This window comes from Cyanistes caeruleus, chromosome 4 (genome assembly GCF_971803275.1).
Source record: "Cyanistes caeruleus chromosome 4, bCyaCae1.hap1.1, whole genome shotgun sequence".
Taxonomy (NCBI): Eukaryota; Metazoa; Chordata; class Aves; order Passeriformes; family Paridae; genus Cyanistes; species Cyanistes caeruleus.
Window position 1 is genome coordinate 970,376 of NC_141704.1, and position 23,462 is coordinate 993,837.

At 63.2% G+C, this 23,462-nt stretch overlaps 2 protein-coding genes across 2 annotated transcripts in view; one reads left to right on the plus strand and one right to left on the minus strand.

Annotated features, from left to right (window-relative positions):
• CHKB (choline kinase beta) overlaps positions 1-13,989 on the minus strand; it is a 34,467-nt gene extending 20,478 nt beyond the window's left edge. The window contains exons 1-4 of the mRNA XM_086886240.1: positions 13,788-13,989; positions 9,797-9,905; positions 2,632-2,745; positions 2,422-2,555 (exon numbers count right to left, since the gene is read on the minus strand). Coding sequence (XP_086742366.1) covers positions 2,422-2,555; positions 2,632-2,745; positions 9,797-9,905; positions 13,788-13,939 — 509 coding nt within the window. The 5' untranslated portion in view covers positions 13,940-13,989. The remainder of the gene's footprint in view (positions 1-2,421; positions 2,556-2,631; positions 2,746-9,796; positions 9,906-13,787) is intronic.
• A 126-nt stretch (positions 13,990-14,115) lies between these two features.
• Positions 14,116-19,710, plus strand: LOC147653371 (uncharacterized). The gene is made up of 4 exons (XM_086886241.1): positions 14,116-14,344; positions 14,441-14,542; positions 16,374-16,499; positions 18,542-19,710. The coding sequence occupies exons 1-4, from the start codon at positions 14,120-14,122 to the stop codon at positions 18,980-18,982; spliced, it is 894 nt and encodes a 297-aa protein (XP_086742367.1). The 5' UTR covers positions 14,116-14,119; the 3' UTR covers positions 18,983-19,710.
• Positions 19,711-23,462: the final 3,752 nt, after the last annotated feature.

The window sequence follows — 23,462 nt, forward strand, 5'->3', positions numbered from 1 at the left end:
GGATTTGGGGTCCCCTCTCCCCCCGCAGGATTTGGGGTCCCCTCTCCCATCAGGATTTGGGGTCCCCACTCCCCTCTCCCCAGGGGGATTTTGGGGTCCCCTCTCCCATTGGCATTTTGGGGTCCCCTCTCTGACCAGGATTTTGGGGTCCCCTCTCCCCCCGCAGGATTTGGGGTCCCCTCTCCCCCCGCAGGATTTGGGGTCCCCACTCCCCTCTCCCATTGGGATTTTGGGGTCCCCTCTCCCATCGGGATTTGGGGTCCCCTCTCTGACCAGGATTTTGGGGTCCCCTCTCCCCCCGCAGGATTTGGGGTCCCCTCTCCCATCAGGATTTGGGGTCCCCACTCCCCTCTCCCCTGGGGGATTTTGGGGTCCCCTCTCCCATCAGGATTTGGGGTCCCCTCTCTGACCAGGATTTGGGGTCCCCTCTCTGACCAGGATTTGGGGTCCCCTCACCCCACTCCCCTCTCCCCCCGCAGGATTTGGGGTCCCCACTCCCCTCTCCCCTGGGGGATTTTGGGGTCCCCTCTCCCATGAGGATTTGGGGTCCTCTCTCTGACCAGGATTTGGGGTCCCCTCTCCCCATTCCCCTCTCCCACAGGATTTGGGGTCCTCACTCCCCCACCCCTGGGGATTTTGGGGTCCCTCTCCCCTGGGTAATTTTGGGGTCCCCTCTCCCCATTCCCCTCTCCCCTGGGGATTTTGGGGTCCCTCCCCGGGTGTTTTGGGGTCCCCATTCCCCCCTCCCCGGGTGCTTTGGGGTCCCCTCCCCTGTGGATTTTGGGGTCCCTCCCCGGGGGATTTTGGGGTCCCCCCCGGGTGATTTTGGGGTCCCTTCCCGGGGGATTTTGGGGTCCCCATTCCCTTGTGGATTTTGGGGTGCCCATTCCCCTCTCCCCCGGGGGATTTTGGGGTCCCCATTCCCTTGTGGATTTTGGGGTCCCCATTCCCCTCTCCCCTGTGGATTTTGGGGTCCCTCCCCGGGGGATTTTGGGGTCCCCCCGGGTGATTTTGGGGTGCCCATTCCCCTCTCCCTGGGTGATTTTGGGGTCTCTCCCCAGGTGTTTTGGGGTCCCTCCCCCTGTGGACGTTGGTGTCCCCCCGGGTGATTTTGGGGTCCTTCCCCTGTGGATTTTGGGGTCCCCCCCGGGTGATTTTGGGGTCCCTATTCCCCTCTCCCCGGGTGATTTTGGGGTCTCTCCCCTGTGGATTTTGGGGTCTCTCCCCGGGGGATTTTGGGGTCCCTCCCCAGGTGATTTTGGGGTCCCTCCCCAGGTGATTTTGGGGTCCCTCCCCGGGGGATTTTGGGGTCCCCATTCCCCTCTCCCCTGTGGATTTTGGGGTCCCTCCCCTGTGGATTTTGGGGTCCCTCCCCGGGGGATTTTGGGGTCCCTCCCTGGCTGATTTTGGGGTCCCCCCCCGGGTGGTTTTGGGGTCCCTCCCCTGTGGATTTTGGGGTCCCTCCCCTGTGGATTTTGGTGTCACCCCCCGGGTGGTTTTGGGGTCCCTCCCCTGTGGATTTTGGGGTCCCCCCCCGGGTGATTTTGGGGTCCCTCCCCTGTGGATTTTGGGGTCCCCCCCCGGGTGATTTTGGGGTCCCTCCCCTGTGGATTTTGGGGTCCCTCCCCGGGTGATTTTGGGGTCCCTCCCCGGGTGATTTTGGGGTCCCTCCCCGGGGGATTTTGGGGTCCCCATTCCCCTCTCCCCTGTGGATTTTGGGGTCCCTCCCCTGTGGATTTTAGGGTCCCCCCCAGGCTGATTTTGGGGTCCCTCCCCTGTGGATTTTGGGGTCCCCCCGGGTGATTTTGGGGTCCCTCCCCAGGGGATTTTGGGGTCCCTCCCCGGGTGATTTTGGGGTCCCTCCCCTGTGGATTTTGGTGTCACCCCCCGGGTGGTTTTGGGGTCCCTCCCCTGTGGATTTTGGGGTCCCCCCCCGGGTGATTTTGGGGTCCCTCCCCTGTGGATTTTGGGGTCCCCCCCCGGGTGATTTTGGGGTCCCTCCCCTGTGGATTTTGGGGTCCCTCCCCGGGTGATTTTGGGGTCCCTCCCCGGGTGATTTTGGGGTCCCTCCCCGGGGGATTTTGGGGTCCCCATTCCCCTCTCCCCTGTGGATTTTGGGGTCCCTCCCCTGTGGATTTTAGGGTCCCCCCCAGGCTGATTTTGGGGTCCCTCCCCTGTGGATTTTGGGGTCCCCCCGGGTGATTTTGGGGTCCCTCCCCAGGGGATTTTGGGGTCCCTCCCCGGGTGATTTTGGGGTCCCTCCCCGGGGGATTTTGAGGTCCCCATTCCCCTCTCCCAGGGTGATTTTGGGGTCCCTATTCCCCTCTCCCCTGTGGATTTTGGTGTCCCCCCCCGGGTGATTTTGGTGTCCCTCCCCTGTGGATTTTGGGGTCCCCCCGGGTGATTTTGGGGTGCCCTGACCCCTCCATGGTCCCGAAGAGCCACTTGGGTTCCTTGTTGAAGGGCATCACCATCCCGTGGAACCGCGACATCTTGGCGGCGATCTCCCCGGACACGCCGGGGTCCCGCAGCTCCTCCGTGCGCAGCCGCCGGCTCTGGGGGGGCAGCGTGGTTTGGGGGTGCCCTGGGGGGGGTTTGGGGGATCGGGGGGGGACACCCCAAAAATCCTACCGGGATGTACTGCTCCAGGCGGCCCTGGGGGAACACCCCGAAAAGGCGCGGCCCCAAGGAGCGCTCGGCCAGGATGGCGAACATGACGCTCTCCAGGACCAGAGAGTCCACGCCCTGTGGGGTCAGAGATGAGCTGGGGGGACCCCAAAAATGGGGAACCCCGAAAATGGGGAACCCCGAAAATGGGGAGCCCCGAAAATGGGGAGCCCCGAAAATGGGGAGCCCCAAAAATGGGAACCAAATGGGGAATGGGAAATGGGAACGCTCAAAAATGGGAACCCAAAAATGGGAACCCAAAAATGGGGACCTTGAAACTGGAACCCAAATGGGGACCCCGAAATGGGAACCCTGAAATGGGAAACCCCGAAAATGGGGACCCCAAAAATGGGGATTCAAATGGGGAACCCCAAAAAAGGAACCCCGAAAAGGCGCGGCCCCAAGGAGCGCTCGGCCAGGATGGCGAACATGACGCTCTCCAGGACCAGAGAGTCCACGCCCTGTGGGGTCAGAGATGAGCTGGGGGGACCCCAAAAATGGGGAACCCCGAAAATGGGGAGCCCTGAAAATGGGGAGCCTTGAAAATGGGGAGCCCCGAAAATGGGAACCCCGAAAATGGGGACTCAAATGGGGAATGGGAAATGGGAACGCTCAAAAATGGGAACCCAAAAATGGGGACCCAAAAATGGGGACCTTGAAACTGGAACCCAAATGGGAACCCCAAAATGGGAACCCTGAAATGGGAAACCCCGAAAATGGGGAACCCCAAAAATGGGGATTCAAATGGGAACCCCAAAAATGGGGAGCCCCGAAAATGGGAGCCCCGAAAATGGGGACTCAAATGGGGAATCGGAAATGGGAATTTTTGAGTAAAAATGGGAACACAAAAATGGGGACCTTGAAACTGAAACCCAAATGGGGACCCCGAAATGGGAACCCTGAAATGGGGAACCCCGAAAATGGGGAACCCCGAAAATGGGGAGCCCTGAAAATGGGGAGCCCTGGAAATGGGGAACCCCGAAAATGGGGAGCCCCGAAAATGGGGAGCCCCAAAAATGGGAACCAAATGGGGAATGGGAAATGGGAACGCTCAAAAATGGGAACCCAAAAATGGGGACCTTGAAACTGGAACCCAAATGGGAACCCCAAAATGGGGAACCCTGAAATGGGGACCCCGAAAATGGGGAACCCCAAAAATGGGGATTCAAATGGGGAACCCCAAAAAAGGAACCCCGAAAAGGCGCGGCCCCAAGGAGCGCTCGGCCAGGATGGCGAACATGACGCTCTCCAGGACCAGAGAGTCCACGCCCTGTGGGGTCAGAGATGAGCTGGGGGCACCCCAAAAATGGGGAACCCCGAAAATGGGGAGCCCTGAAAATGGGGAGCCCTGAAAATGGGGAGCCCTGAAAATGGGGAGCCCTGAAAATGGGGAACCCCAAAAATGGGGACTCAAATGGGGAATGGGAAATGGGAACGCTCAAAAATGGGAACCCAAAAATGGGAACCCAAAAATGGGGACCTTGAAACTGGAACCCAAATGGGAACCCCGAAATGGGAACCCTGAAATGGGGAACCCCGAAAATGGGGAGCCCTGAAAATGGGAACCAAATGGGGAATGGGAAATGGGAATGCTCAAAAATGGGAACCCAAAAATGGGAACCCAAAAATGGGGACCCAAAAATGGGGACCTTGAAACTGGAACCCAAATGGGGACCCCGAAATGGGAACCCTGAAATGGGGAGCCCTGAAAATGGGGAACCCCAAAAATGGGGATTCAAATGGGGAACCCCAAAAAAGGAACCCCGAAAAGGCGCGGCCCCAAGGAGCGCTCGGCCAGGATGGCGAACATGACGCTCTCCAGGACCAGAGAGTCCACGCCCTGTGGGGTCAGAGATGAGCTGGGGGGACCCCAAAAATGGGAACCCCGAAAATGGGGAGCCCCGAAAATGGGAGCCCCGAAAATGGGGAGCCCTGAAAATGGGGAACCCCGAAAATGGGGATTCAAATGGGGAACCCCGAAAATGGGGACTCAAATGGGGAATCGGAAATGGGAATTTTTGAGTAAAAATGGGAACCCAAAAATGGGGACCTTGAAACTGAAACCCAAATGGGGACCCTGAAATGGGGACCCCAAAAATGGGGACTCAAATGGGAACCCCAAAAATGGGGAGCCCCGAAAATGGGGAGCCCTGAAAATGGGAACCCCAAAAATGGGGACTCAAATGGGGAATGGGAAATGGGAACGCTCAAAAATGGGAACCCAAAAATGGGAACCCAAAAATGGGGACCTTGAAACTGGAACCCAAATTGGGACCCCAAAATGGGAACCCTGAAATGGGGAGCCCTGAAAATGGGGAACCCCAAAAATGGGGATTCAAATGGGGAACCCCGAAAATGGGGACTCAAATGGGGAATCGGAAATGGGAATTTTTGAGTAAAAATGGGAACCCAAAAATGGGGACCTTGAAACTGGAACCCAAATTGGGACCCCGAAATGGGAACCCTGAAATGGGAAACCCCGAAAATGGGGAACCCCAAAAATGGGGATTCAAATGGGGAACCCCAAAAAAGGAACCCCGAAAAGGCGCGGCCCCAAGGAGCGCTCGGCCAGGATGGCGAACATGACGCTCTCCAGGACCAGAGAGTCCACGCCCTGTGGGGTCAGAGATGAGCTGGGGGCACCCCAAAAATGGGGAACCCCGAAAATGGGGAGCCCTGGAAATGGGGAGCCCTGAAAATGGGGAGCCCCGAAAATGGGAACCCCGAAAATGGGAACCAAATGGGGAATGGGAAATGGGAACGCTCAAAAATGGGAACCCAAAAATGGGGACCCCAAAAATGGGGATCTTGAAACTGGAACCCAAATGGGGACCCCAAAATGGGAACCCTGAAATGGGAAACCCCGAAAATGGGGACCCCAAAAATGGGGACTCAAATGGGAACCCCAAAAATGGGGAGCCCCGAAAATGGGGAGCCCTGAAAATGGGGACCCCAAAAATGGGAACCCCAAAAATGGGGACTCAAATGGGGAATCGGAAATGGGAACGCTCAAAAATGGGAATCCAAAAATTGGAACCCAAAAATGGGGACCTTGAAACTGGAACCCAAATGGGAACCCCAAAATGGGGAACCCTGAAATGGGAAACCCCGAAAATGGGGAACCCCAAAAATGGGGACTCAAATGGGGAACCCCAAAAAAGGAACCCTGAAAAGGCGCGGCCCCAAGGAGCGCTCGGCCAGGATGGCGAACATGACGCTCTCCAGGACCAGAGAGTCCACGCCCTGTGGGGTCAGAGATGAGTTGGGGGCACCCCAAAAATGGGGAACCCCGAAAATGGGGAGCCCTGGAAATGGGGAACCCCGAAAATGGGGAGCCCCGAAAATGGGAACCCCAAAAATGGGGACTCAAATGGGGAATGGGAAATGGGAACGCTCATAAATGGGAACCCAAAAATGGGAACCCAAAAATGGGGACCTTGAAACTGGAACCCAAATGGAGACCCCAAAAATGGGGACCCCGAAAATGGGGACCCCGAAAATGGGAACCCCAAAAATGGGGAGCCCCGAAAATGGGGACCCCGAAAATGGGAACCCCAAAAATGGGGACTCAAATGGGGAATGGGAAATGGGAACGCTCAAAAATGGGAACCCAAAAATTGGAACCCAAAAATGGGGACCTTGAAACTGGAACCCAAATGGGAACCCCAAAATGGGAACCCTGAAATGGGAAACCCCGAAAATGGGGAACCCCAAAAATGGGGATTCAAATGGGAACCCCAAAAATGGGGAGCCCCGAAAATGGGAACCCCAAAAATGGGGACTCAAATGGGGAATGGGAAATGGGAATTTTTGAGTAAAAATGGGAACCCAAAAATGGGGACCTTGAAACTGAAACCCAAATGGGGACCCCGAAATGGGAACCCTGAAATGGGGAGCCCTGAAAATGGGGAGCCCTGAAAATGGGAACCCCAAAAATGGGGAGCCCTGAAAATGGGGAGCCCCGAAAATGGGGAGCCCCGAAAATGGGGAGCCCCAAAAATGGGAACCAAATGGGGAATGGGAAATGGGAACGCTCAAAAATGGGAATCCAAAAATGGGAACCCCAAAAATGGGGACCTTGAAACTGGAACCCAAATGGGGACCCCGAAATGGGGACCCCGAAAATGGGGATTCAAATGGGGACCCCAAAAATGGGGAGCCCAAAAATGGGGAACCCCAAAATGGGGCCCCCCAAAAACGGGAACCCAAACTGGGACCACAAATAGGGACCCCAAAGAGGGATTTGGGGTTCTTGGGGCGTCCCCTTGGGGTTTGGGGTTCCCAGGAGATTCCTTTGGGGTTCCCTTGGGATTTGGGGTTCCTGTGGGGGTTCCTGGGGGATTTGGGGTTCCCAGGGGGTTCCTGGGGGGTTCCTGTGGGGGTTCCCTTGGGATTTGGGGTTCCTGTGGGGGTTCCTGGGGGATTTGGGGTTCCCCGGGGGTTCCTGGGGGTTCCTGTGGGGTTCCCTTGGGATTTGGGGTTCCTGTGGGGGTTCCTGGGGGATTTGGGGTTCCCCGGGGGTTCCTGGGGGGTTCCTGTGGGGGTTCCCTTGGGATTTGGGGTTCCTGTGGGGTTCCCTTGGGATTTGGGGTTCCCAAGGGGTTCCTGGGGGGTTCCCTTGGGATTTGGGGTTCCTGGGGGGTTCCTGTGGGGTTCCCTTGGGATTTGGGGTTCCTGGGGGGTTCCCTTGGGATTTGGGGTTCCTGGGGGGTTCCCAGGGGGTTTGGGGTTCCTGGGGGGTTCCTGTGGGGTTCCCTTGGGATTTGGGGTTCCTGTGGGGGTTCCTGGGGGATTTGGGGTTCCCAGGGGGTTCCTGGGGGGTTCCTGTGGGGGTTCCCTTGGGATTTGGGGTTCCCAAGGGGTTCCTGAGGGGTTTGGGGTCCCAGAGGGTTTGGGGTTCCTGTGAGGTTCCCTTCCCTTGGGATTTGGGGTTCCCAAGGGGTTCCTGGGGGGTTCCCTTGGGATTTGGGGTTCCTGGGGGGTTCCTGGGGGGTTCCCTTGGGATTTGGGGTTCCCAGGGGATTCTTTTGGGGTCTGGGGCTCATGGGGGGGGTTCCTGAGGGATTTGGGGTTCCCAAGGGGTTCCTGAGGGATTTGGGGTTCCTGTGGGGGTCCCAAGGGATTTGGGGATCATGAGGGGTTCCCGGGGGGTGATTTGGGGTTCCCAGGGGATTTTGGGGGGTTCCCAGGGGGTTTGGAGTTCCCATGGGGTTCCTTTGGGGTTCCCAGGGGGTTTGGGGTTCCCAAAGGATTTTGAGGGGTTCCTGGGGGGCTTGGTGCTCCCAAGTGGTTCCCGAGGGGGGTTTGGGGTCTCCAGGGGGTTCTGGGGGGTCCCCAGGGGATTTGGGGTGTCCTGGGGGGTTCTCCAGGGGTTTTGGGGGTTCCCAGGGGTGATTTCGGGGTTCCCCAGGGGTGATTTGGGGTTCCCCAGGTGATTTGGGGGTTCCGCAGGTGATTTGGGGGTTCCCAGGGGTGATTTGGGGGGTTCCCCAGGTGATTTGGGGGGTTCCCCAGGTGATTTGGGGTTCCCCAGGTGGTTTGGGGGTTCCCAGTGGTGATTTGGGGGTTCCCCAGGGGTGATTTAGGGGTTCCCAGGGGTGATTTGGGGTTCCCCAGGTGATTTGGGGGTTCCCAGGGTTGATTTGGGGTTCCCCAGGTGATTTGGGGTGTCCCAGGTGATTTGGGGGTTCCCCAGGGGTGATTCGGGGGTTCCCCAGGTGATTTGGGGGTTCCCAGGGGTGATTTGGGGGTTCCCCAGGTGATTTGGGGGTTCCCCAGGGGTGATTTGGGGTTCCCCAGGGGTGATTTGGGGGTTCCCAGGGGTGATTTGGGGTTCCCAGGTGATTTGGGGGGTTCCCCAGGGGTGATTTGGGGGTTCCCAGGTGATTTGGGGGTTCCCCAGGGGTGATTTGGGGGTTCCCCAGGTGATTTGGGGTTCCCAGGGGTGATTTGGGGGTTCCCCAGGGGTGATTTGGGGTTCCCCAGGTGATTTGGGGTTCCCCAGGGGGTTTGGGGTTCCCCAGGGGGTTTGGGGTTCCCCAGGGGTGATTTGGGGGTTCCCCAGGGGTGATTTGGGGTTCCCCAGGTGATTTGGGGTGTCCCGGGGGATTTCGGGGTTCCCCAGGGGTGATTTCGGGGTTCCCAGGGGTGATTTGGGGTTCCCCAGGTGATTTGGGGTGTCCCGGGGGGTTCTGGGGGTTCCCCAGGGGGTTTCGGGGTTCCCCAGGTGATTTGGGGTTCCCCAGGGGTGATTTGGGGGTTCCCCAGGGGTGATTTGGGGGTTCCCCAGGTGATTTGGGGTTCCCCAGGTGATTTGGGGTTCCCAGGGGTGATTTGGGGTTCCCAGGGGTGATTTGGGGTTCCCCAGGGGGTTTGGGGGTTCCCAGGGGTGATTTGGGGTTCCCAGGGGTGATTTGGGGTTCCCCAGGGGGTTTGGGGGTTCCCAGGGGTGATTTGGGGGGTTCCCAGGGGTGATTTGGGGGTTCCCCAGGTGATTTGGGGTTCCCCAGGGGTGATTTGGGGTTCCCCAGGGGTGATTTGGGGGTTCCCCAGGTGATTTGGGGTTCCCCAGGTGATTTGGGGTTCCCAGGGGTGATTTGGGGTTCCCCAGGTGATTTGGGGGGTTCCCAGGGGTGATTTGGGGGTTCCCCAGGTGATTTGGGGGTTCCCCAGGGGTGATTTGGGGGTCCCCAGGGGTGATTTGGGGTTCCCCAGGTGATTTGGGGGTTCCCCAGGGGTGATTTGGGGGTCCCCAGGGGTGATTTGGGGTTCCCCAGGTGATTTGGGGGTTCCCCAGGTGATTTGGGGGTTCCCAGGGGTGATTTGGGGTTCCCCAGGTGATTTGGGGGTTCCCCAGGTGGTTTGGGGTTCCCAGGGGTGATTTGGGGTTCCCAGGGGTGGTTTTGGGGTTCCCAGGGGTGATTTGGGGTTCCCAGGGGTGATTTAGGGGTTCCCCAGGTGATTTGGGGGTTCCCAGGGGTGATTTGGGGTTCCCCAGGTGATTTGGGGGTTCCCCAGGTGATTTGGGGGTTCCCAGGGGTGATTTAGGGGTTCCCAGGGGTGATTTTGGGGTTCCCCAGGTGGTTTTGGGGTTCCCAGGGGTGTTTTGGGGTGTCTGGGGGTGCCTCACCTGCAGGATGGCCCCGTAGACGCGCAGCAGCACCTGCCGGGGCTCGTCCCCCTCGCTCGGGATGCGCTCGGGCAGCGAGCACTTGTACAGGAGGTTACTGAGACCCCCGCTGCGGATTGGGGGGTCACAGGGGTCACCGGGGTCACCGGGGTCACTGGGGTCACTGGGGTCACCGGGGGTATTGGGGGTACCGGGGTCACCGGGGTCACCGGGGGTACGGGGGGCTCGGGCAGTGAGCACTTGTACAGGAGGTTACTGAGACCCCCGCTGTGGGATTGGGGGGTACGGGGTCACGGGGGGTACCAGGGGTATTGGGGTCACCGGGGTCACCGGGGTCACCGGGGTCACCGGGGGTATTGGGGTCACCGGGGGTACGGGGGGCTCGGGCAGTGAGCACTTGTACAGGAGGTTACTGAGACCCCCGCTGTGGGATTGGGGGGTACGGGGTCACCGGGGGTCACTGGTGTCACCAGGGGTCACCGGGGTCACTGGGGTCACTGGGGGTACCGGGGTCACCGGGGGTCACTGGGGTCACTGGGGGTACTGGGGTCACCGGGGGTACCAGGGGTCACCGGGGTCACCGGGGTCACCGGGGGCTCGGGCAGCGATCACTTGTACAGGAGGTTACTGAGACCCCCACTGCGGATTGGGGGGTACGGGGTCACCGGGGTCACCGGGGTCACCGGGGGTACCGGGGTTATCAGGGTCACCGGGGGTCACCGGGGGTACGGGGGGCTCGGGCAGCGAGCACTTGTACAGGAGGTTACTGAGACCCCCGCTGCGGATTGGGGGGTACGGGGTCACCGGGGTCACCGGGGTCACCGGGGGTACCGGGGTCACCGGGGTCACCGGGGGTCACTGGGGTCACCGGGGGTATTGGGGTCACCGGGGTCACCAGGGGTCACCGGGGGTACCGGGGGGTCAGGGGGTATTGGGGGGTCAGGGGGTATTGGGGGGTCAGGGGTTACTGGGGTTACTGGGGGTACCAGGGTCACCAGGGATACCGGGAACTGGGGGGCACTGGGGGTACCAGGGGGCACCGGGGGTATTGGGGGTACCGGGGGTACCAGGGTCACTGGGGTTACCGGGAACTGGGGGGTACTGGAGGCACTGGGGGAGGGACTGGGGGTACTGGGGGCACTGGGAGTGGCACTGGGACACGGGTCCGGGGGTCACTGGGGGACACTGGGAGAGTGACTGGGAGGGACACTGGGGGTCACTGGGAAGGACACTGGGACACGGGTCAGGGGGTACTGGGGTTACCGGGGGTACCAGGGTCACCAGGGATACCGGGGACTGGGGGGCACTGGGGGTACCGGGAACTGGGGGGCACCGGGGGTATTGGGGGCACCAGGGGGCACCGGGGGTATTGGGGTGTCGTGGTTTTAAACCAGTAATTAAAAAACTTAAAGCTTAAAACTTAAAACTTAAAGCTTAAAGGTAAAGCTACCCCATGACGTGGGGGTACCGGGGGTACCGGGGGTACCGGGGTCACTGGGGTTACCGGGAACTGGGGGGCACTGGGGGAGGGACTGGGGGTAACTGGGGGTCACTGGGAATGGCACTGGGACACGGGTCTGGGGGTCACTGGGGACACTGGGAGGGACACTGGGACACGGGTCTGGGGGTCACTGGGGACACTGGGACTGGCACTGGGACACGGGTCCAGGGGTCACTGGGGACACTGGGAGGGACACTGGGACACGGGTCTGGGGGTCACTGGGGACACTGGGAGTGGCACTGGGGGTCACTGGGACACCAGTCCGGGGGTCACTGGGAGGGTCACTGGGGGTCACTGGGGGTCACTGGGAGGGTCACTGGGACACCAGTCACGGGGCCACTGGGGGACACTGGGAGTGGCACTGGGACACCAGTCACGGGGCAACTGGGGACACTGGGAGTGGCACTGGGACACCAGTCCGGGGGCCACTGGGGGTCACTGGGAGGGTCACTGGGGGACACTGGGACACCAGTTCAAGGATCACTGGGGGTCACTGGGAGTGGCACTGGGACACGGGTCCTGGGATCACTGGGGACACTGGGAGTGGCACTGGGGGTACTGGGGGTCACTGGGACACCAGTCCGGGGTCACTGGGACCACTGGGAGGGACACTGGGACACCAGTCCGGGGTCACTGGGGACACTGGGAGGGTCACTGGGGGTCACCGGGGGTCACCGGGAGGGTCACTGGGGAACACTGGGAGTGGCCATGGGACACCAGTCTGGGGATCACTGGGAGTGGCACTGGGAGGGTCAGTGGTGGTCACTGGGGGACACTGGGACACCAGTCCGGGGGTCACTGGGGACACTGGGAGGGTCACTGGGGGTCACTGGGAGGGACACTGGGACACGGGTCCGGGGTCACTGGGTGTCACTGGGAGGGGCACTGGGACACCAGTCCAGGGTCACTGGGGACACTGGGAGGGACACTGGGGGTCACTGTGAGGGACACTGGGAGGGACATTGGGGGTCACTGGTGGTCACTGGGAGGGTCACTGGGACACGGGTCCGGGGGTCACTGGGGGTCACTGGGAGGGACACTGGGACACCAGTCCGGGGACACAGGGAGTGGCACTGGGACACCAGTCACAGGGCAACTGGGGACACTGGGAGTGGCACTGGGACACCAGTCCGGGGTCACTGGGGACACTGGGAGGGTCACTGGGGGTCACCGGGGGTCACCGGGAGGGTCACTGGGGAACACTGGGAGTGGCCATGGGACACCAGTCTGGGGATCACTGGGAGTGGCACTGGGAGGGTCAGTGGTGGTCACTGGGGGACACTGGGACACCAGTCCGGGGGTCACTGGGGACACTGGGAGGGTCACTGGGGGTCACTGGGAGGGACACTGGGACACGGGTCCGGGGTCACTGGGTGTCACTGGGAGGGGCACTGGGACACCAGTCCAGGGTCACTGGGGACACTGGGAGGGACACTGGGGGTCACTGTGAGGGACACTGGGAGGGACATTGGGGGTCACTGGTGGTCACTGGGAGGGTCACTGGGACACGGGTCCGGGGGTCACTGGGGACACTGGGAGGGACACTGGGACACCAGTCTGGGGTCACTGGGGGTCACTGGGAGTGGCACTGGGACACCAGTCACAGGGCAACTGGGGACACTGGGAGTGGCACTGGGACACCAGTCCGGGGGTCACTGGGGACACTGGGAGGGACACTGGGACACCAGTCCGGGGGTCACTGGGAGTGGCACTGGGGGTCACTGGGGGTCACCGGGGGTCACTGGGAGGGTCACTGGGGAACACTGGGAGTGGCCATGGGACACCAGTCTGGGGATCACTGGGAGTGGCACTGGGAGGGTCAGTGGTGGTCACTGGGAGTGGCACTGGGACACCAGTCCGGGGGTCACTGGGGACACTGGGAGGGTCACTGGGGGTCACTGGGAGTGGCACTGGGACACGGGTCCGGGGTCACTGGGGGTCACTGGGGGTCACTGGGAGGGGCACTGGGACACGGGTCCGGGGTCACTGGGGGTCACTGGGGGTCACTGGGAGGGACACTGGGACACGGGTCCGGGGTCACTGGGGGTCACTAGGAGGGACACTGGGAGGGTCACTGGGGGTCACTGGGGGTCATTGGGAAGGACACTGGGACACCAGTCCGGGGTCACTGGGGGTCATTGGGAGGGACACTGGGACACCAGTCCGGGGACACTGGGGACACTGGGAGGGTCACTGGTGGTCACTGGGAGGGGCACTGGGACACCAGTCCGGGGTCACTGGGGACACTGGGAGGGACACTGGGGGTCACTGTGAGGGACACTGGGAGGGTCACTGGGGGTCACTGGTGGTCACTGGGAGGGTCACTGGGACGCGGGTCCGGGGTCACTGGGGGTCACTGGGACACCAGTCCGGAGCCACTGGGACCACTGGGAGCCACGGGGCGGGGGCCCAACCCCAGGACGAAACCACCGCGGAGACGGCGGGGGGGGTGGAAGCGGGGGGACGCCTCACGCCGGTTCCGCTTCCTACCTGACCGGCAAGATGTCGAAGTCCTCCGGTCCGATGAGCTTCCAGGAACCGGCCAGGAACTCGCGGCACCAGGCGTAGGCCTGCAGGCGGGTATCGGAGGGGACATCGCCGTCCCCGCCGCCGCTGCCCGGGCCCCCCTCCGCCGCCGCCATGGTCGCCCCCGCCCCGTCCCTCTCGGCCAGGGCGGGCGGCGGCCGCCAGCGAGGGCGGGACGTGACCTCGCCTAACCAATAGCAACGCGCGCAGCGCTGATTGACGGCCCAACCGACCAATAACAAGGAGTGGCGGGGAGGGCGGCGCGAGCGCGGCAGCCAATGGGAGCGCTCGGCGGGATGCGGCGGAACGTGGAGGTGAAGGCGAGGCTGAGGGCGCGGGAGGAAGCGCTGAGGGCGGCCCTCAGGCTCCGGGCGCTGCACCCGCCGTGCCCCGGGGCAGGGCAGGGCTCAGGTGAGCACCAGGAGCCGTCCCAGGTGTGCCCCGAGGGAGGGCAGGTGTTGATCCAGACCGACACGTTCTTCCGGGTGCCGCGGGGGAGGCTGAAGCTGCGGCGGACGCAGGTGAGGGGTGGTTGGGGCCTGTCCTTACCTGTCCCTGTGCTCACCTGTCCCTGCCCTCACCTGTCCCTGCCCTCACCTGTGCTCACCTGTGCCCAGGATGGGCGGGGGGAGCTGATTTTCTACGAGCGCCCCGACAGGGCCGGCCCCAAACTCTCCAGTTTCAGCATCACCCCCACGGCCGACCCTGAGGGGCTGCAGGTGAGGAGCGGGGCCTGAGGGGGGCTCGGGGGGTTTGGGGGGTTTGGGGGGGCTGTGGGGTGTTCTGGGGGGGCTGTGGGGTGTTTTAGGGGGCTGTGGGGTGTTTTAGGGGGCTGTGGGGTGTTCTGAGGGGGTTGTGGGGTGTTCCTGGGGGCTGTGGGGTGTCTCTGGGGGCTGTGGGGTGTTCTAGGGGGCTGTGGGGTGTCTCTGGAGGATGTGGGGTGTTCTGGGGGGGCTGTGGGGTGTTCTGGGGGGGATGTGGGGTGTTCTGGGGGCTGTAGGGTGTTTTAGGGGGCTGTGGGGTGTCTCTGGGGGCTGTGGGGTGCTCTGGGGGGGGCTGTGAGGTGTTCTGGGGGCTGTGAGGTGTTTTAGGGGGCTGTGGGGTGTTCTGGGGGGGCTGTGGGGTGTTCTGGGGGGGATGTGGGGTGTTCTGGGGGCTGTGGGGTGTTCTGGGGGGGATGTGGGGTGTTCTGGGGGCTGTGGGGTGTCTCTGGGGGCTGTGGGGTGTTCTGGGGGGGATGTGGGGTGTTCTGGGGGCTGTAGGGTGTTTTAGGGGGCTGTGGGGTGTCTCTGGGGGCTGTGAGGTGTTCTGGGGGGGCTGTGAGGTGTTCTGGGGGCTGTGGGGTGTTCATGAGGGCTGAGGGGCGTTCTGGGGGGGGTTGTGGGGTATGTTGTGGGGTGTCTCTGGGGGGGCTGTGGGGTGTTCCTGAGGGATGTGGGGTGTTCTGGGGGGGCTGTGGGGTGTCTCTGGGGGGGCTGTGGGGTGTTCGGGGGGGGCTGTGGGGTGTTCCTGAGGGATGTGGGTTGTTTTGAGGGCTGTGGGGTGTTTTGGGGGCTGTGGGGTGTCTGTAGCACCCCTTTCCCCCCCCCAGGTGATTCTCTCCCAGGCCCTGAGCACGCTGGGCACGGTGAGGTCCCTGTCACACCTGTCACACACCTGTGTCACACCTGTGTCACACCTGTGACACCTGTCCCCAGGTGATTCTCTCCCAGGCCCTGGGCACGCTGGGCACGGTGAGGTCCCTGTCACACCTGTGTCACACCTGTGTCACACCTGTGTCACACCTGTCACACCTGTCCCCAGGTGGTTCTCTCCCAGGCCCTGGGCACGCTGGGCACGGTGAGGTCCCCGTGTCACACCCGTGTCACACCTGTGTCACACCTGTCCCCAGGTGGTGCTGTCCCAGGCCCTGGGCACGCTGGGCACGGTGATGTCCCCGTGTCACACCTGTGTCACACCTGTGTCACACCTGTGTCACACCTGTGTCACACCTGTGTCACACCTGTCCCCAGGTGGTGCTGTCCCAGGCCCTGGGCACGCTGGGCACGGTGAGGTCCCTGTCACACCTGTGTCACACCTGTGTCACACCTGTCCCCAGGTGGTTCTCTCCCAGGCCCTGGGCACGCTGGGCACGGTGAGGTCCCTGTCACACCTGTGTCACACCTGTGTCACACCTGTGTCACACCTGTCCCCAGGTGATTCTCTCCCAGGCCCTGGGCACGCTGGGCACGGTGAGGTCCCTGTCACACACCCGTGTCACACCTGTGTCACACCTGTGTCACACCTGTCACACCTGTGTCACACCTGTCACACCTGTCCCCAGGTGGTTCTCTCCCAGGCCCTGGGCACGCTGGGCACAGTGAGGTCCCTGTCACACCTGTCACACCTGTGTCACACCTGTGTCACACCTGTCCCCAGGTGGTGCTGTCCCAGGCCCTGGGCACGCTGGGCACGGTGATGTCCCCGTGTCACACCTGTGTCACACCTGTGTCACACCTGTGTCACACCTGTGTCACACCTGTGTCACACCTGTGTCACACCTGTCCCCAGGTGGTTCTCTCCCAGGCCCTGGGCACGCTGGGCACGGTGAGGAAGGAGCGGCTGCTGCTGCTGCTGGGTCAGACACGGCTGCACCTGGACCAGGTGCAGGGGCTCGGGGACTTCCTGGAGCTGGAGGTGAGGGGGCAGCGGGGCACGGGTGGGGCTGGCAGGTGAGCCCCAGGTGAGCTCAGGTGAGCCCCAGGTGAGCTCAGGTGAGCCCCAGGTGAGCTCTGGGTGAGCCCCAGGTGAGCTCTGGGTGAGCTCAGGTGAGCTCTGGGTGAGCTCAGGGTGAGCTCCAGGTGAGCTCAGGGTGAGCCCCAGGTGAGCTCCAGGTGAGCTCAGGTGAGCCCCAGGTGAGCTCCAGGTGAGCTCAGGTGAGCCCCAGGTGAGCTCAGGGTGAGCCCCAGGTGAGCCCCAGGTGAGCTCCAGGTGAGCTCAGGTGAGCTCAGGGTGAGCCCCAGGTGAGCCCCAGGTGAGCTCCAGGTGAGCTCAGGTGAGCCCCAGGTGAGCTCAGGGTGAGCCCCAGGTGAGCCCCAGGTGAGCTCTGGGCGAGCTCAGGGTGAGCCCCAGGTGAGCTCCAGGTGAGCTCAGGTGAGCCCCGGGTGAGCTCTGGGTGAGCTCAGGGTGAGCCCCAGGTGAACTCCAGGTGAGCCCCAGGTGAGCTCAGGTGAGCCCCAGGTGAGCTCAGGTGAGCCCCAGGTGAGCTCAGGTGAGCTCAGGTGAGCTCAGGTGAGCTCTGGGTGAGCTCTGGGTGAGCTCAGGGTGAGCCCCAGGTGAGCCCCAGGTGAGCTCTGGGTGAGCTCAGGGTGAGCCCCAGGTGAGCTCTGGGTGAGCTCCAGGTGAGCTCAGGGTGAGCCCCAGGTGAGCCCCAGGTGAGCTCTGGGTGAGCTCAGGGTGAGCCACAGGTGCCCCCAGGTGAGCCCCAGGTGATGTCAGGTGCCCCCAGGTGAGCTCAGGGTGAGCCCCAGGTGAGCCCCAGGTGAGCTCAGGGTGAGCCCCAGGTGAGCTTCAGGTGATCTCAGGTGCCCCCCAGGTGAGTTCAGGTGCCCCCAGGTGAGTTCAGGCCCCCGCAGGTGGTGCTGTGGGTGTCCCCAGGTGGGTTCAGGTGGGTTCAGGTGCCCCCAGGTGTCCCCAGGTGTCCCCAGGTGGGTTCAGGTGCCCCCAGGTGAGTCCAGGCCCCGCAGGTGGTGCTGTGGGTGCCCCCAGGTGGGTTCAGGTGGGTTCAGGTGCCCCCAGGTGAGTTCCAGGCCCCGCAGGTGGTGCTGTGGGTGCCCCCAGGTGTCCCCAGGTGGGTTCAGGTGTCCCCAGGTGGGTTCAGGTGCCCCCAGGTGAGTTCAGGCCCCGCAGGTGGTGCTGTGGGTGCCCCCAGGTGGGTTCAGGTGCCCCCAGGTGGGTTCAGGTGCCCCCAGGTGGTGCTGTGGGTGCCCCCAGGTGGGTTCAGGTGCCCCCAGGTGGGTTCAGGTGGGTTCAGGTGCCCCCAGGTGGGTTCAGGTGCCCCCAGGTGGGTTCAGGTGGGTTCAGGTGCCCCCAGGTGGGTTCAGGTGTCCCCAGGTGGGTTCAGGTGTCCCCAGGTGGGTTCAGGTGCCCCCAGGTGTCCCCAGGTGGGTTCAGGTGCCCCCAGGTGGTGCTGTGGGTGTCCCCAGGTGGGTTCAGGTGTCCCCAGGTGCCCCCAGGTGGGTTCAGGTGCCCCCAGGTGCCCCCAGGTGAGTTCAGGCCCCCCAGGTGGGTTCAGGTGCCCCCAGGTGAGTTCAGGTGGGTTCAGGTGCCCCCAGGTGTCCCCAGGTGGGTTCAGGTGCCCCCAGGTGGGTTCAGGTGGGTTCAGGTGCCCCCAGGTGGTGCTGTGGGTGCCCCCAGGTGCCCCCAGGTGGGTTCAGGTGTCCCCAGGTGGGTTCAGGTGTCCCCAGGTGCCCCCAGGTGGGTTCAGGTGGCCCCAGGTGGTGCTGTGGGTGCCCCCAGGTGGGTTCAGATGGGTTCAGGTGGGTTCAGGTGGGTTCAGGTGCCCCCAGGTGAGTTCAGGCCCTGCAGGTGGTGCTGTGGGTGCCCCCAGGTGGGTTCAGGTGCCCCCAGGTGGGTTCAGGTGCCCCCAGGTGCCCCCAGGTGGGTTCAGGTGCCCCCAGGTGATCTCAGGTGTCCCCAGGTGGGTTCAGGTGCCCCCAGGTGAGTTCCAGGCCCTGCAGGTGGTGCTGCGGCCGGAGCAGAGCGAGCAGGACGGGCAGCGCGTGGCGCAGGAGCTGCTGCAGCACCTGGGGGTGCAGGAGCAGGACCTGATCTGTGGGGCCTACCTGGACCTGCTGCTGGCACGGGGGGACAGCGGGGACAGCCCGGGGACACCCCCTGGGACCCCCTGGGACAGCGGGGACACCCCCTGGGACCCCCTGAGACCCCCTGGGACAGCGGGGACAGCCCGGGGACACCCCCTGGGACCCCCTGGGACAGCGGGGACAGCCCGGGGACACCCCCTGAGACCCCCTGAGACCCCCTGGGACAGTGGGGACAGCCCGGGGACACCCCCTGGGACCCCCTGGGACAGCGGGGACACCCCCTGGGACCCCCTGAGACCCCCTGAGACCCCCTGGGACAGCGGGGACAGCCCGGGGACACCCCCTGGGACCCCCTGAGACCCCCTGGGACAGCGGGGACACCCCCTGGGACCCCCTGGGACCCCCTGAGACCCCCTGGGACAGCGGGGACAGCCCGGGGACACCCCCTGAGACCCCCTGGGACAACGGGGACAGCCCCTGGGACCCCCCTGGGACAGCGGGGACACCCCCTGGGACCCCCTGGGACCCCCTGGGACCCCCTGGGACAGCGGGGACACCCCCTGTGACCCCCTGGGAACCCCTGGGACAGCGGGGACACCCCCTGGGACCCCCCTGGGACAGCGGGGACACCCCGGGGACCCCCTGTGACACCCCTGGGACAGCGGGGACAGCCCGGGGACACCCCCTGAGACCCCCTGGGACCCCCTGGGACCCCTCTGTGACAGCGGGGACACCCCCTGGGACCCCCCTGGGACCCCCTGAGACCCCCTGGGACAGCAGGGACAGCCCGGGGACACCCCCTGAGACCCCCTGGGACCCCCTGAGACCCCCTGGGACAACGGGGACACCCTCTGGGACCCCCCTGGGACAGCAGGGACAGCCCGGGGACACCCTGAGCCCACCCCACAAGCCCAAAACTCCCCCAGGAAACCCGATATTGTCCCCAAGGCTCCCCTGTCCCTGATGTCCCCACTGTCCCCGCTGTCCCCTCGGTCCCCACTGTCCCCTCGGTCCCCTCTGTCCCTGATGTCCCCACTGTCCCCTCTGTCCCCCCTCGGTCCCCAATAAACTCTGGGCCCACCCGGTGTCTGTGTCCAGCTGTGTCTGTTCTGAGGCCACCCAGGGCCACCCCTGTCCCCTCCAGGGCCACCCCTGTCCCCTCTGTGGCCACCCCTGTCCCTTCCTGTCCCCTCCAGGGCCACCCCGGTCCCCTCCAGGGCCACTCTGTTCCCTCTGTGGCCACCCCTGTCCCCTCCAGGGCCACTCTGTCCCCTCCAGGGCCACCCTTGTCCCATCCTGTCCCCTCTGTGGCCACCCCTGTCCCCTCCAGGGCCACCCTTGTCCCATCCTGTCCCCTCCAGGGCCACCCCTGTCCCCTCTGTGGCCACCCCTGTCCCTTCCTGTCCCCTCCAGGGCCACCCCGGTCCCCTCCAGGGCCACTCTGTTCCCTCTGTGGCCACCTTGTCCCCTCCGGGGCCCCACCCCGTCCCCTCTGTGGCCACCCCTGTCCCCTCCTGTCCCCCCCAGGGCCACCCCTGTCCCACCCTGGGCCATCCCTGTCCCCTCTGTGGCCACCCCTGTCCCCTCCTGTCCCCCCTCGGGTGACACTGGGGACGCCGGGGGTGGCCTTGGCCACTTGGATTCCAGGGGATTTCTCCAGCCTCAATTCCCTGTCACAGCTGCCACCCCCCTGTCCTCTCCTGTCCCCTCTCTGTCCCCTCCGTGTCCCCTCCCTGTCCCCTCTGTCCCCTACTGTCCCCTCCTGTCCCCTCCTGTCCCCTCCCTGTCCCCTCTGTCCCCTCCTGTCCCCTCCCTGTCCCCTCCTGTCCCCTCCCTGTCCCCTCCTGTCCCCTCCCTGTCCCCTCCCTGTCCCCTCCCTGTCCCCTCCTTGTCCCCTCCCTGTCCCCTCCCTGTCCCCTCCTGTCCCTTCCCTGTCCCCTCCCTGTCCCCTCCTGTCCCCTCCTGTCCCCTCCTGTCCCCTCCCTGTCCCCTCCTGTCCCCTCTGTGTCCCCTCCTGTCCCCTCCCTGTCCCCTCCCTGTCCCCTCCTGTCCCCTCCCTGTCCCCTCTGTCCCCTCCTGTCCCCTCCCTGTCCCCTCCCTGTCCCCTCCTGTCCCCTCCCTGTCCCCTCCCTGTCCCCTCCTGTCCCCTCCCTGTCCCCTCCCTGTCCCCTCCTGTCCCCTCCCTGTCCCCTCTGTCCCCTCCTGTCCCCTCCGTCCCCTCCCTGTCCCCTCCTTGTCCCTTCCCTGTCCCCTCCTGTCCCCTCTGTCCCCTCCCTGTCCCCTCCTGTCCCCTCCCTGTCCCCTCCCTGTCCCCTCCTGCCCCCCCTGTCCCCTCCCTGTCCTCTCCTGTCCCCTCCTGCCCCCCCTGTCCCCTCCCTGTCCCCTCCCTGTCCTCTCCTGTCCCCTCCTGCCCCCCCTGTCCCCTCCCTGTCCCCCCGTCCCCTCTGTCCCCTCTGTCCCCACGCCGGGGGGTGGCAGCGATGTCCAGCCCTGAGCCCGGATTATGTCCGGCCGTGTCCAGGGAGGGGACAGGAGGAGGTGGCAGCTGTGACAGGGGTGACACTGGGGGGGGGGGGGTGGCAGCTGTGACAGATGGGTGACACTGGTGGGGGAGGGGGGGGTGGCAGCTGTGACACGGAATTGAGGCTGGAAAAATCCGCTGGAATCCCGAGTGCCACCCTGGTGTCCCCAAGTGCCACCCTGGTGTCCCCGAGTGCCACCCCGGCGTCACCGAGTGCCAGCCCCACATCTCTGAGTGCCACCCCGGTGTCACTGAGTGCCACCCCCGTGTCCCCAAGTGCCACCCCTGCATCCCCGAGTGCCAACCCTGCATCCCCCGGTGCCACCCCCGTGTCCCCAAGTGCCACCCCCATGTCCCCAAGTGCCACCCCGGCGTCATGGAGTGCCACCCCCACATCTCTGAGTGCCACCCCCGTGTCCCCAAGTGCCACCCCGGTGTCACTGAGTGCCAACCCCACATCTCTGAGTGCCACCCCCGTGTCCCCAAGTGCCACCCTGGTGTCCCCAAGTGCCACCCTCACATCCCCGAGTGCCACCCCCGCGTCCCCAAGTGCCGCCCCGATGTCCCCAAGTGCCACCCTGGCGTCACTGAGTGCCACCCCCGTGTCCCCAAGTGCCACCCCCACATCCCTGAGTGCCACCCTCGCATCCCCTGGTGCCACCCCCGTGTCCCCAGGTGCCACCCTGGTGTCCCCGAGTGCCACCCCAGTGTCACCGAGTGCTACCCCCTACATCCCTGAGTGCCACCCCGATGTCCCCAAGTGCCACCCCAATGTCCCCATCCCCAGCCGGAATCCCGGAGGGGCTGGAGCGGGGCCGGGAACGGAGCTGGGAAAGGGCTGGAAAATTCCAGAGAATTTGGGAAAGGGCTGGAAAATTCCAGAGAATTTGGGAAAGGGCTGGAAAATTCCAGGGAATTTGGGAAGCGCTGGAAAATTCCAGAGGGATTTTGGGAAGCGCTGGAAAAATTCCTGAGGGATTTGGGAAAGGGCTGGAAAATTCCAGAGAATTTGGGAAGGGCTGGAAAATTCCAGAGAATTTGGGAAAGGTCTGGAAAACTCTGGAAGGGTTTGGGAAAGGTCTGGAAAATTCCAGGGAATTTGGGAAGCGCTGGAAAAATTCCTGAGGGATTTGGGAAAGGCTGAAAAATTCCAGAGGGATTTGGGAAAGGACTGGAAAATTGCAGAGGATTTGGGAAAGGGGATGGAAAAATTCCAGTGGATTTTGGGAAGGGCTGGAAAATTCCAGAGGGATTTGGGAAAGGACTGGGAAAATCATGGGGGATTTGGGAAGGGCTGGAAAATCCCAGGGGATTTTGGGAAGGGCTGAAAAATTCCAGCGAATTTGGGAAGCGCTGAAAAAATTCCTGAAGGATTTGGGAAAGGACTTGAAATTTCCAGAGGGATTTTGGGAAAGGACTGGGAAAATTCCAGAGGGATTTGGGAAGGGGCTGGAAAACTCCAGAGAATTTGGGAAAGGACTTGAAATTTCCAGAGGATTTTGGGAAGGGCTGGAAAATTCCAGGGGAATTTGGGAAAGGGGATGGAAAAATTCCAGAGGATTTTGGGAAGGGCTGGAAAATTCCAGGGAATTTGGGAAGCGCTGGAAAAATTCCTGGGGGATTTTGGGAAAGGACTGGAAAATTCCAGGGGATTTTGGGAAGGGCTGGAAAATTCCTGGGGATTTGGGAAAGGGGATGGAAAAATTCCTGGGGGATTTTGGGAAGCGCTGGAAAAATTCCAGAGGGATTTGGGAAAGGCTGGAAAATTCCAGGGGATTTTGGGAAGCGCTGGAAAAATTCCTGAAGGATTTGGGAAAGGCTGGAAAATTCCAGAGGGATTTTGGGAAGCGCTGGAAAATTCCAGAGGGATTTTGGGAAGGGACTGGAAAAATTCTTGGGGATTTGGGGAAGGGGGATGGAAAAATTCCTGGGGGATTTTGGGAAGGGCTGGAAAATCAGCCAGCCTCATCCCGGCTTTTCCAGCCCCTTCCAAGCTTTTCCAAGGTTTTCCAGCCCCATCCCAATTTTTCCAACCCCCATCTCGATTTTCCAGCCTCATCCCAGCTTTTCCAGCCCCATCCCGATTTTCCCAGCCCCATCCCGGCTTTTCCCGGCTTTTCCAGCCCCATTCCAGCTTTTCCAAGGTTTCCCAGCCCCATCCCGATTTTTCCAGCCACATCCCGGCTTTTCCCAGTTTTTCCAGCCCCATCCAAGGATTTTCCAGCCCCATCCCGATTTTTCCAGCCACATCCCGGCTTTTCCAGCCCCATTCCAACTTTTCCAAGGTTTCCCAGCCCCATCCTGGCTTTTCCAGCC